The 18,326-nt window shown below is 38.6% G+C and overlaps 2 protein-coding genes across 2 annotated transcripts; both read left to right on the top strand.

The window, feature by feature from the left end:
• Positions 1-1,152: 1,152 nt before the first annotated feature.
• LOC136140936 (zinc finger protein 677-like) lies at positions 1,153-2,448 on the top strand. The gene has a single exon (XM_065899077.1). It carries the CDS (start codon positions 1,153-1,155, stop codon positions 2,446-2,448), a length of 1,296 nt encoding a protein of 431 aa, XP_065755149.1.
• A 10,475-nt stretch (positions 2,449-12,923) lies between these two features.
• Positions 12,924-13,837, top strand: LOC136140935 (vomeronasal type-1 receptor 4-like). The gene is given in 2 exon segments (XM_065899076.1): positions 12,924-12,945; positions 12,948-13,837. Coding segments are annotated over 2 exon segments (912 nt in total).
• Positions 13,838-18,326: the final 4,489 nt, after the last annotated feature.

The following is an 18,326-nucleotide window of genomic DNA, read 5'->3' as shown; positions in this document are numbered from 1 at the left end:
TTGATTAATTTCCAGAGTTCTTATAAAGTTGATTCTGACAGTTTTTGTGAGTTCATTTCTTGTTTTGTACAGAGAAGTACATTTGGCGTTCCCTGCTTTGTCAGTTTTGTTGTCACATTTCCCCATTAATTTCTGTAATATTACATATTTACCTGGACCTTTTATTTCAAAATCAGTGATTTTTAACATATTTTCCAGTTCTCATATTGTGTGCTTCTTCTGAAATACGTTCTTTCTTTTAGTCTTATAGGTGAATTCTTTAGAATTCCACATACACTGTGTGTGTGTGTGTGTGTGTGTGTGTGTGTGTGTGTATTTAACAAATGCAAATGCTTATTATTTATGATTTATGGCTGGATTTGTCTCACATTACTAAAATGTTTGTTACTGTTTATTTTGATTAACAGATAATTAATATTTAGCATATGTTATGTAATATAAGCACAGTGAACTAATCGTTACGTTGCAGTATGCCTGTTTTTCATGGGTATAGTTGTATAACAAGTATTCAAAATAATGTTTTGCTGTTCTTACAGTGTTGTTTTAGTGTTGTATACAAGTATTCAGTAGTGTTTTTTCAATATTAATTTTCTTAAGAAACTTTTCCTCCCTCCCTTCCTTCCTCCCTTCCTTCCTCCCTCCCTTCCTTCCTTCCTTCCTTCCTTCCTTCCTCCCTTCCTCCCTCCCTCCCTCCCTTCCTCCCGCCATGCAACATGTGGGATCTTAGTTCCCCTACCAGGGATTGAACCTGTGCCCCCTGCATTGGGAGCGTGGAGTCTTAACCACTGGACCCCAGTGATTATTTTTAATATCTTTTATTTTTCAAATGTTAGACAGTTATATGCCTCCCATGAGTTGGTGTGTGCTTTGGGGTGCCTGTGGGGAAATTCCTTTTCTTTCAAGGTTATTGTAACTTTTGATAACAGAGCATTTGAAAATAGGCTTTCCTGAAAATAATTTGAATTGCGTGTAATCACCCTTTCTTTTTAGAGGAATCTTATTCATTTGTGTTCCTAAACATTTGCAGACCATGGTTGTAAAGCTTGATAAGTCTGTTAATTGTGAGTTTTACCTTTGGTGTAATATTATATTTTTCAGCATAAAATATCTATCTTCCAATCTGGTTAAAAGGAAGCCTTATATCTTACAGATATGTCTACCAGATGTGTGATCAAAGAATTATCACCAAAACAGGACATTAATAATGGAGACTTATTTCAGACATTGGCTTTTGAAAGACTTGTAAGTCATGATTTTGATTTCAGTGAAGTCCAGCAAAATATGCACAAGTTTGCGAATCAGAGGGAATATGAAGAAAAAAGTTACAAAGGAGTGACTACAACCCCTTGCAAAAATCTCACTGGTAGTAGAGATCAACAGCATCATAAATCCTGGAATAATTTTCCTTTAAAGCAGAATGTTTCTGTAAGAAGTATGTCTCAATATTACAAGTATTACAAGTCATATATGAGGAATAAGGAACTAAAAAGTAACGTAGGCTCTTCAGGAAACAAGTTTTTGAAATGTTTGGAAAACAGGCTTGGATTAAGCCTTCATTCACATGTGGCTGAACTGCAGATTTTTCAAGCCGAGGAGAAAATTTACGAATGTAATCACATTGAGAAGTCTATCAAAAACTGTTCCTCAGCTTCACCACTTCAAATAAGTCCTTCTAGTGTCAAAACCAACATCTGTAATAAAAATGGGAAGGTTTTAACACATCCTTCATTGCCTATACAACACCAGAAAACACATATTAGGGAAAAGCCCTACAAATGTAATGACTGTGGGAAGGCTTTTAGCCATTGCTCAGTCCTAGCTAATCATCAAAGAATTCATTCTGAACAGAGACCTTACAAATGTAGTGAGTGTGGCAAAACCTTTAACAGACTCTCAAACCTCACAAGGCATCAGAGAATTCATACTGGGGAGAAACCATATAAATGTAACGTATGTGGTAAGGACTTCATGATACGTTCACACCTTTGGGGTCATGAGCGAATCCATACTGGAGAGAAACCTTACAGATGTAATGAGTGTGGCAAAGCGTTTTCTGAGCATTCAAATCTTGCTCAACATAAGAGAATCCATACTGGAGAGAAACCTTATAAATGTAATGAGTGTGGTAAGGATTTCACCACACGTTCACACCTTTGGGGCCATGAGAGAATCCATACTGGAGAGAAACCTTACAAATGTCATGAGTGTGGCAAAGCCTTCACTGGGAGCTCAAACCTTACTCAACATAAGAAAGTTCATACTGGAGAGAAACCATATAAATGTCATGTATGTGGCAAGGCCTTCAGTCAGAATTCAAGCCTTACAGTTCATCAGAGAATTCATACTGGGGAGAAACCTTACAAGTGTCACGAGTGTGGCAAAGCCTTTAAGCAGTACTCAAGTCTCAACAGACACCAGAATATACATGGAGGGAAGATACAGATGTAAAGTGTGTGGTAAGGCTTTTATTAAATGTTCATATGTTTGGAGTGATGAGAGAATTTATACTGGAAAGAAACCTTACAGGAGAATATATTAAGGCCTTCAAGAAATGACCTGGCCTCAGGACCACCAAAGATTTCATAATGGAGAAAACCCTTACAAATATAATGAGTGAGGTGAATTGTTTAAGCAGGTTTCAGAATGTACCGTGCATCAGGGAATTATTAGTAGGGAGAACTAAGTCTAGTCCTTCTTGAAGATTAGTCAAATCATGTTACACTCTGCAGAGTAATTAAAAGTTAAAATCATTTAAAATTCATGAGATGGTGGCAGGGGGGGTCAAAGGATCAAGGATGTTTGAAAAGGCCCACTTACCAAGTTATGAAATGTTTTTATTCTTAGATTTCTTGATAAGGCTCCCTTTTTAGTGACTTTTAATCTGAGGTTCAGAATCTGTTAATGATGTCATATCTTCATCACAGACCTCTCATGTGCTGCCATGATGAAACACACCTGTAAAGGAACTTTACACCTGTAAAGGAACTTTTTAAAAATTTCGGTCCTAATGTAAAAAGTGATTTGTTTTAAATTTTCTTTCCTTTATTTTTGGTTTTTGTTTTTAATTTTCAATTGCACTTGTTCATTGGTGGTATATATACATTAACCTCGTATCCTGCAGCCCTACTGTAGTGTTTTATTGTACCACACTTTAGGGTATTATTGTATTGTAGGGTATTTATTGTATTGTAGTGTTTTATGTACCACACTTTAGGGTATCATGCAATTGTTCAATTCCAGTGATAGGTGCCACCCAGTTTTGTTCATGGCGTAAAGAGCCTCTCTGTTACCATACTAATGTTGACGCAGTCTTACAGTCATTAAATCCGAATTGGTCATGGGCCAGGTTCCTGTTATTCTGTGTTGCAGTCAGAGCATCTGCATTTTATTAAGATCTCAAAAGCTTGATGCATAATTGGTATTGGCATATAGAAAAATCTTTACTCAAATGGAAACTTGTCACGGCCAAAACTACAAAATAACATACCACTAATCTAAAACATGCTGACAAGTTACGAAAACAACTAAATATAGGTCTAGATTATTGGAAGAACGTAGCTAAACTTCTTCTTCAGTATATCATGATGGTTAAATACTATACTTTGTTACCGTCTCCGCGAAGTTGAAGTCCCCGTACCTGCTGCTCACCAGTGTGTGAATTTATTGAAATCACTGAACTCCCTGTGCTTAAGTTTTCTTCCTCTTTAGAATAAAAATAGTAGTTTCCATCTCCAAGATTTGTGAAGAATGAAGATGTCACTGAGCTTCCTAGCCGTGATTCTTACATGGTAAAGGTTTTTCAGAGTTACATGTTCAACTCTTAGAAGGCTCTTAATGGAAGTAAAACTTAAGTAAATATTTCTCAGTGAGAACTAATGGTAAGTGGAGAATATTGAATTTCAGTTGAAATCATAAATATAACCATTGCTTCAGGTTCTCCTGCAGCATCCCCCAGAAGAAATATGTCAGTCATTGGGAGCTAACAGATCCTCCAGGCTTTCTTGGCAATAGAAATGGTCTTCTTATCACAGACTATGAGTAGAAACCTGGAGAATTTCTCTCTTCTTTACCGTTATATCTTACTTTCCTTCTCTAGGTGAAGGTTAGGGTCCACAGATTTGATGGTCAGGTTGCCTGTAGCCAACTCCCTCGTCATCACCTTTACAGGAATCTCCAGGACAGTGATGGCTTTTGGGCAGAAACATTGTCTCAGCGATTTTGGTTGCAAATTTGTTTACTGTGTCCACAGAGTGATACTGTACTATATTCGTGTAAGATGTAACTATCGGAGGAAACTAGGTGAATGCCTCTACTATCTTTGTACCTTCATGTACATCTGTGATTATTTCAAAATAAAAAGTTAAAGGGAATGTGGTTTGCTGTGGCTTTTACAAGATTCAAATCCAGCTGTTTGTTGATATGAGAATAAAGGATATGATAAATGAGTCTAACAATAATTCTTACAACTGTCTACTCATCACCTCTTCCTGTTTCATGAGTATTGTAAATGTGGATGTGCCTACATCCCACATGATACAGATCTACTCTACTTCCAAGAACTCCTGAATCAGAAGCACAAGGGTAGAACTAGAGAATTCGGTATTTAATGTGTTTGCTGTATTATGGATTGGTGGATACTTCGTTTTGGAACCACCACCAGTCCTGCATGAAGTGAGCAGACCTTCTGAAGAAAGAGGAAGACCAGTCTAGAAGCACCACTGTGATTCTTTTCATTTCTGAATGAACAGAGCTTCAATCTTGTCCTTAAAAACAGGGATCAGAAGCTTGGTTGTTCAAGGCAGGGCTTCTCAAGAGCCTGACTGTGGAGAAAGATGCGCAAGCACAGGTCTTACCTTTTGGATGGAATGTGTCTTCTAATACGGTTCTCTAATGCCGTACGTCTCTGCACAAAAACTCTGAGTGGGGTCCAGACATTCCTAGTGCTTTTAAGAGAATTTTATGGGCATACTGGTGAATGTCATAGTTCCTGAAATAAAACACACACACTTCCAGTAGCGACAGTTGGGGAGATTCTTTTAATTTTAGACAGCATGAGACAAGAATAGGAGTATAAAGATAGTTCCGGTGTAGTATGAGGATTACTAGTTGAGTTTTGTGGCAGAACTTCTGGGTCCTGACAAGTTGTTTAACCTTTGTGAGTCTCAGATGGCTCCTTTGAGGTGGCACCTGCCCTGGTAATCTCAGTTGAGAAGTGTGAGGCTCACGGGGACCTTCCTGTGCAATCATTTGGTAAATAGAAGGCACTATGCTTGTGTGAGCCTTCCCATTATAGGGCACGTAACTGTATTCTAATTCATGGGATTCTCAATTTAAGAGCAATTTATGCTCTTGTAAGAGCATACCGCCTCCAAAGCCATTCTCTCAGCCTTCGTGTGAGTCTCTTTGGGTTCATCTTGCTTGGGACTCTCTGTGGTTCTTGTACCTGGATATCTGTTTCTTTCTTCAGGGTCAGGAATTTTTCAGCCATAATCTCATCAAATATATATTTTTTTAATTATTTTATTTTAGGGCTTCCCTGGTGGCACAGTGGTTGAGAGTCCGCCTGCTGATGCAGGGGACACGGTTTCGTGCCCTGGTCTGGGAAGATCCCACATGCCGCGGAGCGGCTGGGCCCGTGAGCCCTGGCCGCTGAGCCTGCGCATCCAGAGCCTGTGCTCCGCAACGGGAGAGGCCACAACAGTGAGAGGCCCACGTACCGCAAAAATAAATAAAAATTAAAAATTATTTATTTTATTTTATTTTTGGCTGCATTGGGTCTTCGTTGCTGCATGCAGGCTTCCTCTAGTTGTGGCAAGGTGGGAGGCTACTCTTCCTTGTGGTGCACAGGCTTCTTGTTGTGGTGGCTTCTCTTGTGGAAGCACAGGCTGTAGAAGTGCAGGCTTTGGTAGTTGTGGCTCGTGGGCTCTAGAGTGCAGGCTCAGTAGTTGTGGCGCATGGACTTAGTTGCTCCGCAGCACGTGGGATCTTCCTGGATCAGGGCTCGAACCCATGTCCCCTTCATAAGCAGGTGGATTCCCAACCACTGCACCACCAGGGAAGCCCCCATCAAATACATTTTTAACCCTTTTATCACTTCTCCTTCTGGGACCCCTATAGTGGGAATGTTAGTACACTTGATGTTGTCCCAGAGGTCTCTTAAACTGTCCTCATTTTTTTAAAAATTGTTTTTCTTTTTGATGTTATGATTAGATGATTACCATTATTCTGTCTTCCGGATTACTTATACTTCCTTCTGTATCACCTAGTCTGCTGTTAATTCCTTCTAGTGAGGTTTTCATTTCAGTTATTGTATTCTTCAACCCTGACTGATTTTTTATTATGTTTTTTGTTCCTTGTTAAAATTCTCACTGTGTTCATCTATTTTTCCCCTCAAGTTCCATTAGCATTCTTGTTACTAATGCTTTGAACTCTTTATCTGGTAAATTGTGTATCTCTCTTTTATAAGTTGTTTTTTCAGTTATTTTTTTTTCTTTTTCTTTCATTTGAAACAAATTCCTCTGTCTTCTCATTTTGGTTAACTTTCTCTGTCTCAATGAAATTAGGTGAGTCAGTAAGCCTCCCTTATGTGGGAGCATCTCTATGCGGTTGCGTGTGCCCAGTGGCTTTGGTGGGAGAGCTGCATCTGAAGTAAGCACAGGTCACGTCTTCCCCAGGGTTGCTATCAGCTGTCACCTTGGTGGGAGGTGTGGCTGGAGATGGAGGAGATAGAACCAGAGCCAGGTGCCAGCAGGAACTTTCCCTCCCCTCTGCTCAGAGACCATCACCACCCTGTTAGGGGTGGGGTTCGTCCCAAGGTGCTGGAGCAGAAGCCCTGAGGGTAGGGTCCAAGCTGGTTCTGTTTCCTCTGAGTGTGTGCCCTCCATCCTCCTGGCAACAGCACCTTCAACCCAAAAGGAGCGGTGCTGAAGCAAGAGGGGTCAGAGCAGGTGCCCGGTGTGGGCTGGAGTGTGTTGGGATGCTTCTGGCATGTCAGATTTCCAGACAACTCCTCATCTGCCGCTTCCATGAGCACCAGTAATGAGTGCTCTCCCCTCTCCCCCTGTTCAGATGCAGTGCCGGGTCTAGCCTGCTCTTCACCACCCCCCTGCTGCCCCAAGTGCACACTCCCCTGCAGCGGTAGTCTCTTCCCTGGTGGGGAGCTGTGCTGGAGCTAGAGGGGCTGGGGCCGGCACTTGGTGTGGGCCAGGGCACTCACTGGAGCAGTCGGGACACTGGCCAGAGCCCCGGGCAGTTTCAGTCTGCTTCCTTCACCACCTTGTTCCTGGGAGTAAGTGAGCATGCGTGTGGTCTTCACAAGCGGAATCTGTTTCTTACAGCCCTCCTTTAAGTCCCACTGGTTTTCAAACTAACCAAGGGGAATTGTCTTCCCGGGGTTGGATCCCAGGGCTAGGGTGCCCAGTATATGGTTTGAAGCCCTTACTCTCCAGGGAGGATCTCCAAGCTTGTGATATCCCTGTGGATACCACCCTGATTGCTTCACCTCCCTTCCTGCGTGACTCTGTGTATATCTTTCTTTACAGCCTTGGTTGTACAGGAGTCCTTTTACCAGTTTCCACTTAGTTTTGCAAGAGAATTTTTCCCCATGTAGATGTAAAAATATTTTTGGTACGTTCATAGGGGGAGATGAGCTCAGCACCCTCCTCCTCCACCATCCTCATCTCCTTCCTCCAGGTCTAACATGGTTTGACTCCAGTTGGATTTTTTTTTTCAAGAGATCTAGTTAAAACATTTGGATTAAAGTAAAATAAAGAAATATAGGGCTTCCCTGGTGGCGCAGTGGTTGAGAGTCCGCCTGCCGATGCAGGGGACATGGGTTCGTGCCATGGAGCGGCTGGACCCGTGAGCCTTGGCCGCTGACCCTGCGCGTCCGGAGCCTGTGCTCCGCAACGGGAGAGGCCACAACAGTGAGAGGCCCGAGTACAGCAAAAAAAAAAAAAAAAAAGAAAAATGTATGTCATGGCTTTTTAACCTATTAAAAACACAACATGACCATATAATAGACTTTACAGTAGGTCATCGGTATAATTAAATGGTACTATTACAACATTTATTAAGGTACAATTTCCCAGTACTATTACTTGATGAATAACAAACATAATCTAACATTATATGTGTGTGTGTGTGTGTGTGTGTGTGTGTGTGTGTGTATGTTTATGGTCTAATATTTGGTAAATATTTCAAAGTGCCTCTTCTCAGCTAAAAATTTGTATTTCTCTATTTCCAGGCCACAAGGTTCAACATATCAATATCCATTATTTCAAACTCATTCTTTGTTTTTCAATTGATTGTATCTTTAATACTTTACAGAGGTAGCTATATTAAAATATTTCCTATACTTGAGACAACTGTTTTGCTCCTGCAGAAATCCACCTGCCATCAACTCCACAGAAACGAAAAGGAATCGTGACTTTCTTCCCCAAATAACTATTCCTCCACTGTGTGTGTGTTTAGTAAAAACCTCCACTTAATTCCTCATGTAATTGACATGAGAGTACTCCTTCAAATCGCTTTCTTTCCAATACGGTCAGATGGCATCCTCACACTATACAGAAAAATCTATCTTCTACAGATGCCAAAACCCGTGCCATCTTATCCCAAACATCACGTCTTTTTAAATTTTCTCACTCACCTCATGGTTTTTTTTTGCTTTTTTTAAAATTGTCCAAAACATCTTTATACTCTCTTTTCCCCCACTCCATTTAATCTGGCCATTGCTACACGAAAAATAATTAAACATGCTGTCTTCCTATATATCATACTTCACATGAGCACCATCTTTATAACGATGTAACATACAAATTTCATAACTTGGCTTCTAATATACCTACTCTCTGAAACTGACTTCCATTCCATCTGCACCCCATGGTACCTCATTACTCCCTGAGAACATTTTTCTCTTCAGTTTCTTAATGACCATCCTGCATGCTATTCTTTTTTTTCATGGAACTTTTCCAGGAATTCCATGTTTAGTTAATTTCTGGATAAATTCATTATGTGAAATTGAAAGTTCCACACTCAAAGACATCCTCCGGATGTCCAGATTGTGTCAGGCTCTACTGTTTTTTTGTTTCGGTTTTTTAAAAATTTCATTGACTCTGAACTACTCCACTACAAACATTAATACAATTCAATTGTATAAGTAATTACATAATAATTACATAATGTTTCATTTACAGTTGCTACTACTTTTCATCGTTTATTATGGGGCAGAATTTTATGTCTTGTGCACCATTCCCTTGTGATGTGACTTCCATAATTTCACTTACAGCTCCGTGAGGATGAGGGAATACACAAGTGAACATGGTACAGAAACGTAACTTTATCTCTTTCTGATAAGATCAGGAGCTTTTGCATTCCTTACACAGGCAAAGCAGAGCCTGTATTACATTGACGTTATGTCTTGTGAGAAGAAAGGGACTGACAGTTGGGAAACACGCAGCAACGAATGCAGAGATGTTCACTGGTAACCAACTGGGATTATTAAAAAGAGCAACACAGACTTGGAAGATGGAGAAGAGAGTGTAAACCTACTAGTAGGTTACTAGTCAACCTACTAACCTTCCAAGCCTCCATCTCATGCTTATCCCTCTTCTTTTATCAGACCACAACAATCTTAGTCACTCTGATTTTATAGCAATAACAAATGAACGTAAATTCTCTGTGTGTGTGTGTATATAGATGTAGTAGTTACTGGGGAAGTCTAGCTTATTGCTCTTATTTCTGGCTTGGAAATTGGGAGGGTTTGAACAGTAAACCCAGAAAAAAAATGTAGACTTGTATGCAGAAAAAAGGATTAGTTGAACTCACGTTGTATATTTATTTATTTACAAAAGCAATCAATTCTGCTGAAAATGCAGGGAAGAAATGTTGTAGAGGATGGTAGCAACCATTCAACATTCTTGAACTGAGCAAGTAGCAATGACTTATATGACAGTTAAATAGTAGCATCTGTTAAAACTTACTATCGAGGTGCTTTTTGGGGGGAGAGGCTTATAGATTTATATATTTCTATGTGTATTTTTCTCTTTAGACTACTTGAGAATGGGTCCATATGTATTGGCAAAATACATTTTACTAGAAAGCATCTTTATCACCACTTAGACTTCCAAATTCATTAGCATTGAGTTGGACAAATATATGCAATAATTTATAATATAAATTGCTGTCATCATGGCCTTCCTTTTACTTATAGGGCTTGGAAATTCTCAGGCACTTTGGTTCTTTTTCTCTGCTCATACTTAACTCATGCTGGTGCTTGCGGGTCTGAAGATGAGGAAAGAACTCACTGTTGGGTAGAAAAATTTCTCAGGGGAGCAGAGAAGTCAGCAAGATACAAGAGCTTCATTGCCAGACTCTCACCAGTCAACTCAGTATTTCCTGCTCATTCCATATGAGAACCTGTCAGCCTCCCCAGATCATATAAAAGAAAAAGCTTCTCCCCCCCCCCAATAAAAGAAAAAGCTTCTCAAAGCACTACAATGGTCTCCTTGGGAATGACAAATTGATTGTAGTTTTAATGGTAATTAACAGCTTTTTAAAAGTTAATTAAGTTTTTCACACATATCCTCTTGAGCCTGCTTTGCACTGCAGCTAAAAGTGAAAAGATAAATGCGGTTCTGAGGGGAGGGGAGGTCACAGAAACGTAAACCCATATCTAGGGTCTGACTGCCCCCCATGTAACACAGGTGCTGGTTTTCAAACCATCACACTGCATTGCACGGCATCCTGGGAACTGAAAGAAGTCGTGTTACAATTTTCTATTTCAGTCTGAGAGGGAGAGTCTGCCAGTATCAGGAACAGGGGTAAGTGATTATCTCAGAAAGAGGAATTCTTCAGGGTTCAAATCTAGTCCAGCGCCAAAGCCACACAGAAAGATGGAATGATTCTGAGACTTGAGCTGGACTAGTAAAGAGAGATCAGGATTATAGATCCAACATCCATCCATAATGGTTCCTAACTTACGGAGTATGATTTAGTATAATCCACAATGACCTTGATTCCCAGCATTGATTCCAAGTGATAATGCAGCTTGACTTTTAATTTTCTGAAGAACCGTAGTTTTGAACGCAGTCTGAAGTTCAGCCTCGTTTACTGAAACCATATATTAAATTTTCAGGATTACTGAAGATGTGTGTACCCATAACACCTTCTGCTTGTCATAAAGAGTAAGATGAATCTACAAGTCATTTAGGCCTGTGCAGAAGTGGTGAATCGAAATTGCATTTCCTAGTATAAAACTGTTTGCTCTGGGTATACGAAGTACTTAATGGAGACCGTAATTGTTACCTCCTGAAAATGTCTTTGGTCTGTTTAATTTGATGAGTCTGTTTTCCCTATTGAAGAAAAGGAATCAGTACATAAGAAAAATGTAAATTTATGATGAGTCTCAGATAGCCGCAGTCAGACACAAATATATCGTGATACTTTCACTTATTTAAAAATGTTCTACTGTCGGTTAAAAATGTCTAATTCCAACTTAATAAAAAGCACAGTTTTACACATGAGAGGAGATTCCATTTTGCATACTTTCTTAAATGTTAAAATATAAGACAATCCACCTTTCTTGTTAATACTTTTACTCATGAATTAATATATTCGTGAATACATGATCAGAAATGATTAGAAATTGTTCTACACTAGCAATTATATTACACATTAGTGATTCATATCCACTACTTTATGGCACAGTATGATCGATAATTCCTGTGTTTGGTGGTATTACATTTCGTTCAGGCACAAAAGCGAGTGACACTTTCTATTGTGGTCCTGACACTGAGCCGCTCTTGTATTTATTAAATCCAACTTGGCCATGTGGCAGCTTTCTGTAGTATTTAAAAATCCCAGAATTTACATTTGGTTAAGATCTCTAAATCTTTATGAACAATTGTTATTTGTCTATGAAATACATTTTTACACATAATGGAAACTTGTTACAACTAAAATTATAAAATAAATGATGACTGACTTAAAATATTATGACACATTATCAAAGCAGCTAAATATATATTTAAACTATTAGGAGAACACAGCTACCTGGATTTGTCAGTATGTCATAGTGATTAAACGTGCTAGGTTTTTTATCAGACAAGTCAAGTTTAAGTCCTTTCCTGTCTATAACTATGGTATAAATTTAGTCCAACCACTTAATTTCTCTGTATCTAAGTTCTCCTCTTCTTGAGAATAAAAGTAATAGTAGTTCCTTCTCACAGGTTTGGGAAAAATAAAGAAGTTACCAAGTACATATATGACCTTCATAGCAGTGATTCACTCATCAGTAGAGCTTTTTTTTTTTTCAGATTTTCTCCGCTTTTATTTTATTTTATTTTCGTTTTAAATTAATTTTTTTATTTGAGTATAGTTGATTTACAATGTTGTGTTAGTTTATGCTGTACAGCAAAGTGAATCAGTTATACATATACATATATCCACTCTTTTTAAGATTCTTTGCCCATATAGGTCATTACAGAGTATTGAGTATAGTTCCCTGTGCTATACAGTAAGTTTTATTAGTTATCTGTTTTATATACAGTAACATGTATATGTCAATCCCAATCTCCCAATTTATCCTTCCCCCCTTTCCCCCTTGGTAACCATAAGTTTGTTTTCTACACGTGTGACTCAATTTCAGTTTTGTAAATAGGTTCATTTGTACCATTTTTTTTTTAGATTCCACATATAAGTGATATCAAAAGACATATAAAAGCTCTTTAAAATTTATATATTAAAATCTTGGAAACCTCTTATTAAAAGAAAAACATTAAGGTAATCTATCTCAGTGGAAACTAATAATAAGTTGAGAAGATTGGATTTCAGTTGATATGACACATGTAACACATGCCTCATCTTTCTGTTCAGGAAACTCTAGCTCAGAAGGGAAATATCATTCACAGAGAACTGACAGGATGGTTGCCAGAGATTTTGCAATAAAATGATCTTCCTATCCCAGAATATACTTGGAATCCTGGGAAATTTCTCTCTTCTTTACCATTATCTCTTCTGTCACTTCACTGGATACAGCCTAAGATTCACAGATCTGATTGTTGAGCGTCTGCTTATAGCCAACTCCTTGGTCATGCTCTCTGCAGGAATCCCAAGGACAATGGGAGCGTTTGGGTGGAAACATTTTCTCAATGATATTGAACGCAAAGTTGTTTACTGTATTCACAGAGAGTCCAGGTATGTGTCCATTGGCAACATCTGCCTCTTGAGTGTCCGCCAGACCATCAACATCAGTCCCAGGAACTCCAGGTGGGCACAGCTTAAAATGAAAGTTCCCAAATACATTGAATCCTCTATTTTCCTCCACTGGATTCTGCACATGTTGATAAATATTATATTTACTAGGTGTGTGACAGATGATGGGAGTAACAAAAACATCACAAAGCAAAAAGATTTGGGATTCTGTTCTGCTTTAATTCATAACAGAATCACAGTCTTACTGAATGTAGGATTATTGTTATTTCCTGATGTTTCATGTTTGGTGCTCATGATCTGGTCCAGTGGCTCCATGGTTTTCATCTTGCCTAGGCACAAGCAAAGGGTGCTATACATTCATACAACCAATATCTCTCCAAGATCCTCCCCTGAATCTAGAGCCACCCAAAGCATCCTTGTCCTGGTGAACACTTTTGTGTCTTTGTACACTCTCTCTTCACTCTTTCACATGTGTTTGGCTCTTTTTAACAATCCCAGCAGGTGGCTGGAGAACTCTGGTGCACTGATTACTGCATGTTTCCCAACTGTAAGCCCCTATATTCTCACGAGTCATGACCTCAGAGTATCCAGGCTCTTCTTTTCTTGTATAAAGATTAAATAATCACCTAGTCTTATGAGACATATGTAAATTGCTTGTATTTGCACTTTGTTCAGCTGTTTATTCATCCCTCTTTGAGTCCTAAGTACAATTATTAAACAGTCACTTACAAGGGTGGTAAACAAAACAGTTAAGTTTGTGCTCCTAAAGAAGCAATACATTGGGCTTCCCTGGTGGCGCAGTGGTTGAGAGTCCGCCTGCTGATGCAGGGGACGCGGGTTCGTGCCCCGGTCCGGGAAGATCCCACATGCCGCGGGGTGGCTGGGCCCGTGAGCCATGGCCGCTGAGCCTGCGCGTCCGGAGCCTGTGCTCCGCAACGGGAGAGGCCACAACAGTGAGAGGCTCACTTACCGAAAAAAAAAAAAAAAAGCAATACATCATAATACAATTTTAAATACACTATTATGCAATTATCATATAAATACTTATGTAAATGAAATTTTATTAATGCTTGTAAGAGAGCTTCAGAGTCTAGGCAGTATTAAGCAGGAGTTGAGATTTAAGGAGAAGTGTTTGTGTGTGTAACTATCAATCTGGAATAATAATTTTCCTAGAAATAAAGTATGCATGGAACTGTAGGAAAAGCTACATGACATAAACAGCATCCAAGATGGTCATTCAAGAAGAAAAATCCCAGAAAAGAGCGAACAGTGTGGTGTTAAGCTGAAGGGTATTTCAGATTCAGAGAGTAAAGATTTGGGGGGGCCTAAATATGAACTTCTTATATTTCATCTTTGAAGAGATTGCACTCATTTGAAATGTGATGTTATGAATGCACATTTAAACATTTTCATTTGGAAGTGGCCAGTAAGATCTAGAGTGGCTGAAAGAGAGCACAGAACATGCTTTTGCTAATTTTTTAAAGACATCAGGTGAGTGTTGAAAATTTTTAAATACATGATTTCTGGGGTGAAATTGCATGTAATTTGATGGGCTTCCCTGGTGGTGCAGTGGTTGAGAGTCTGCCTGCCGATGCGGTGGACATGGGTTCGTGCCCCGGTCCGGGAGGATCCCACATGCCGCGGAGCAGCTGGGCCCGTGAGCCATGGCTGCTGAGCCTGCGCGTCCGGAGCCTGTGCTCTGCAACAGGAGGAGCCACAGCGGTGAGAGGCCCATGTACGGCAAAGAAAAAAAAAAAAAAGAAGTAGAATTAAAAATTGGGGAAATAGCCAGGAATTTTAAACAACTACAATTGATATGCTAAGAGCTTTAATGGATAAAATAAACAGCATGAATGATTAGATGGCAATATAAGCAGAGAGATTAAAAAATTAATAAAAATCAAAAAGAAATGATATACATTAGGGGAAAAACTAACAGAAATAAAGAATGTGTTTGAGAGGCTTATTAGTAGACTGGACACAACTGAGGAAAAATATCTCTGTGCTTGAAGACATAGTAAAAACCTCCAAAACTGAAGCAAAAGAGAAAATGGGCTGGAAAAGAAAAACAGAACAGAATATGAAAAGATTGTGCAACAATTAAAACAGTGTGTCATATGTACAATGGGTATATGAGAAGGAGAATAAAGAGAGAAAGGAATACAAAGTATTTGAAATGGTAATGACTGAAAATTTCCCCAAATGTCTTACATCAAACCAGAATATCCAAATCCAGACAAAAACATTAATAATATAATAACAGACCAATATGTCTCAGGAACAAAGATGCAAAAATCCTCAATTAAATATTAGCGAGTTGAATCCAACAATGTTTTAAAAGAATTGTGCAATCGACCAAAAGGGATTTATCCCAATCAGGCAAGGCTGCTTCAATACTGCAAAATTAAGTACTTGTATCCATGTCATCAACACACTAATGATGAAAAAATATATGATAATATCAATATGCAGAAGAAAATTTTGACAAACTTCAACACCATTCTTGATAAAAGCTCTGTGTAAACTGGGGATAGAAAGAAGCTTCCTCATGTTAATAAGGAAAATCTACAAAAAACCTTACAGCTTACATCACCCTTGATAAGAAACAAGAAGCTTTCTCACTAAGTTCAGGTACGAAGCAAGGTTGTCTCCTTTCACTATTTCTTTTCAATATTGTATAAGAAGTCCATGTTAATGCAATTAGACAAGAATAGGAAGTAAAATGAATACAGATTGGATACAAGATAGATTGGAAGAAAAAAATAAGAAAACTAGCAACTGGATTAAAAATGGGCCAACAAACTTAACAGATACCTCACCAAAGAAGATAGACACTTGACATATAAGCATATGGAAAGATGAACCACATCACATGTCATCAGTGAAATACAAATTAAAAATTCAATGATATAACACTAAATACCCCTTAGAATGACCAAAATTTGAACAGGGTCAATAACAAAGCTGTGGTGGATGTGGAGCAATAGGAAATCTCATTCATTGTGAGTGGAAATGCAAAATTGTACAGCTACTTTGGAAGACAGATTGCCAGTTTCTACAATAATAAACATCCCCGTACCATGCAGTTCATCAGGCTTGCTCATTGGTATTTACTGAAAGGAATAGAATATTTACTTCCAAAGAAACCTGTACATGGATATTTATAGCACTTTTACTCAAAACTTGAAAGCAACCAAGGTGTCCTTCAGTGAGTGAATTGATAAATATACTTTGGTACATACTGGGAATGGAATGCTATTCAGTGCTAAAATGAGTAAGCATCAAGGCATGAAAATATATGGAAGATCCTTAAGCACATATTACTAAGTGAGAGAAGCCAATCTGAAAAGACTACATAATATATGATTTTAACAATATGATATTTGCTAAAGACACAGGTGTAAGACATTAAAAGTTTCAGTGTTTGTAAACTCAAAATGGATTAAAGACCTGAATGCAAGGCCAGACACTATAAAACTCTTAGAGGAAAACATAGGCAGAACACTCTTTGACATAAATCGCAGCAAGATTTTTTTCGACCCGCCTCCCAGAGTAATGGAAATAAAAACAAAAATAAACAACCGGGACCTAATTAAAAGCTTTTGCACAGCAAAGGAAACCACAAACAAGACGAAAAGACAACCCTCAGAATGGGAGAAAGTGTTTGCAAACAAAGCAACTGACAAAGGATTAATCTCCAAAATATACAAGCAGCTCATGCAGCTCAATATCAAAAAAAACAAACAACCCAATCCAAAAATGGGCAGAAGTCGTAAATAGACGCTTCCCCAAAGAAGACATAGAAGAAGCACATGAAAAGAAGCACATGAAAAGATGCTCAACATCACTAATTATTAGAGAAATGTAAATCAAAACTACAATGAGGTATCACCTCACACCAGTCAGAATGGCCATCATCAAAAAATCTAGAAACAATAAATGCTGGAGAGGGTGTAGAGAAAAGGGAACCCTCTTGCACTGCTGGTGGGAATGTGAATTGGTTCAGCCACTATGGATAACAGTATGGAGGTTCCTTAAAAAACTACAAATAGAACTACCATATGACCCAGCAATCCCACTACTGGGCATATACCCTGAGAAAACCATAATTCAAAAAGAGTCACGTACCAAGATGTTCATTGCAGCTCTATTTACAATAGCCCGGAGATGGAAACAACCTGGGTGTCCATCATCGGATGAATGGATAAAGAAGATGTGGTACATATATACAATGGAATATTACTCAGCCATAAAAAGAAATGAAATTGAGCTATCTGTAATGAGGTGGATAGACCTAGAGTCTGTCATACAGAGTGAAGTAAGTCAGAAAGAGAAAGACAAATACTGTATGCTAACACATATATATGGAATTTAAGGGAAAAAATGTCATGAAGAACCTAGGGATAAGACAGGAATAAAGACACAGACCTACTAGAGAATGGACTTGAGGATATGGGGAGGGGGAAGGGTAAGCTGTGACAAAGCGAGAGAGAGTCATGGACATATATACACTACCAAACGTAAGGTAGATAGCTAGTGGGAAGCAGCCGCATAGCACAGGGAGATCAGCTCTGTGCTTTGTGATTGCCTGGAGGGGTGGGGATAGGGAGGGTGGGAGGGAGGGAGACCCAAGAGGGAAGAGATATGGGAACATATGTATATGTATAACTGATTCACTTTGTTATAAGGCGGAAACTAACACACCATTGTAAAGCAATTATACTCCAATAAAGATGTAAAAAAAAAAAAAGCCCAAGAAATAAAATTACTCTTAAAAAAAACCCAAAACTCTTTAAACTTAAAAAAAAAACTACATTGGTATGGGTGCATACACACTTAATATGATATTTCAAAATATTTAATGCTCTCAAATAATATTTAGAAAATGGACATGTTTTCCTTTTTTTATTTTTATCTCAATTAATGCACTTTATAGATGTGATAAAATATAAGTATTATGTAAGGAGTGGGGAGAGAACAAGCTATAGCCATACAATTCTTAAAACATAGAAACACACATACAATAGGGCAAAAACACCAAAACAAATCATCTGTTAATTCAGTTATAATGTGCATTATTACTTAATATTGATCATTACTTCCTTTGTGTA

The sequence above is a fragment of the Phocoena phocoena genome, chromosome 20 (genome assembly GCF_963924675.1).
Source record: "Phocoena phocoena chromosome 20, mPhoPho1.1, whole genome shotgun sequence".
Taxonomy (NCBI): domain Eukaryota; kingdom Metazoa; phylum Chordata; class Mammalia; order Artiodactyla; family Phocoenidae; genus Phocoena; species Phocoena phocoena.
Note: the sequence above shows the minus strand (reverse complement) of the source record. Positions and strands in the feature narration are given on the sequence as shown.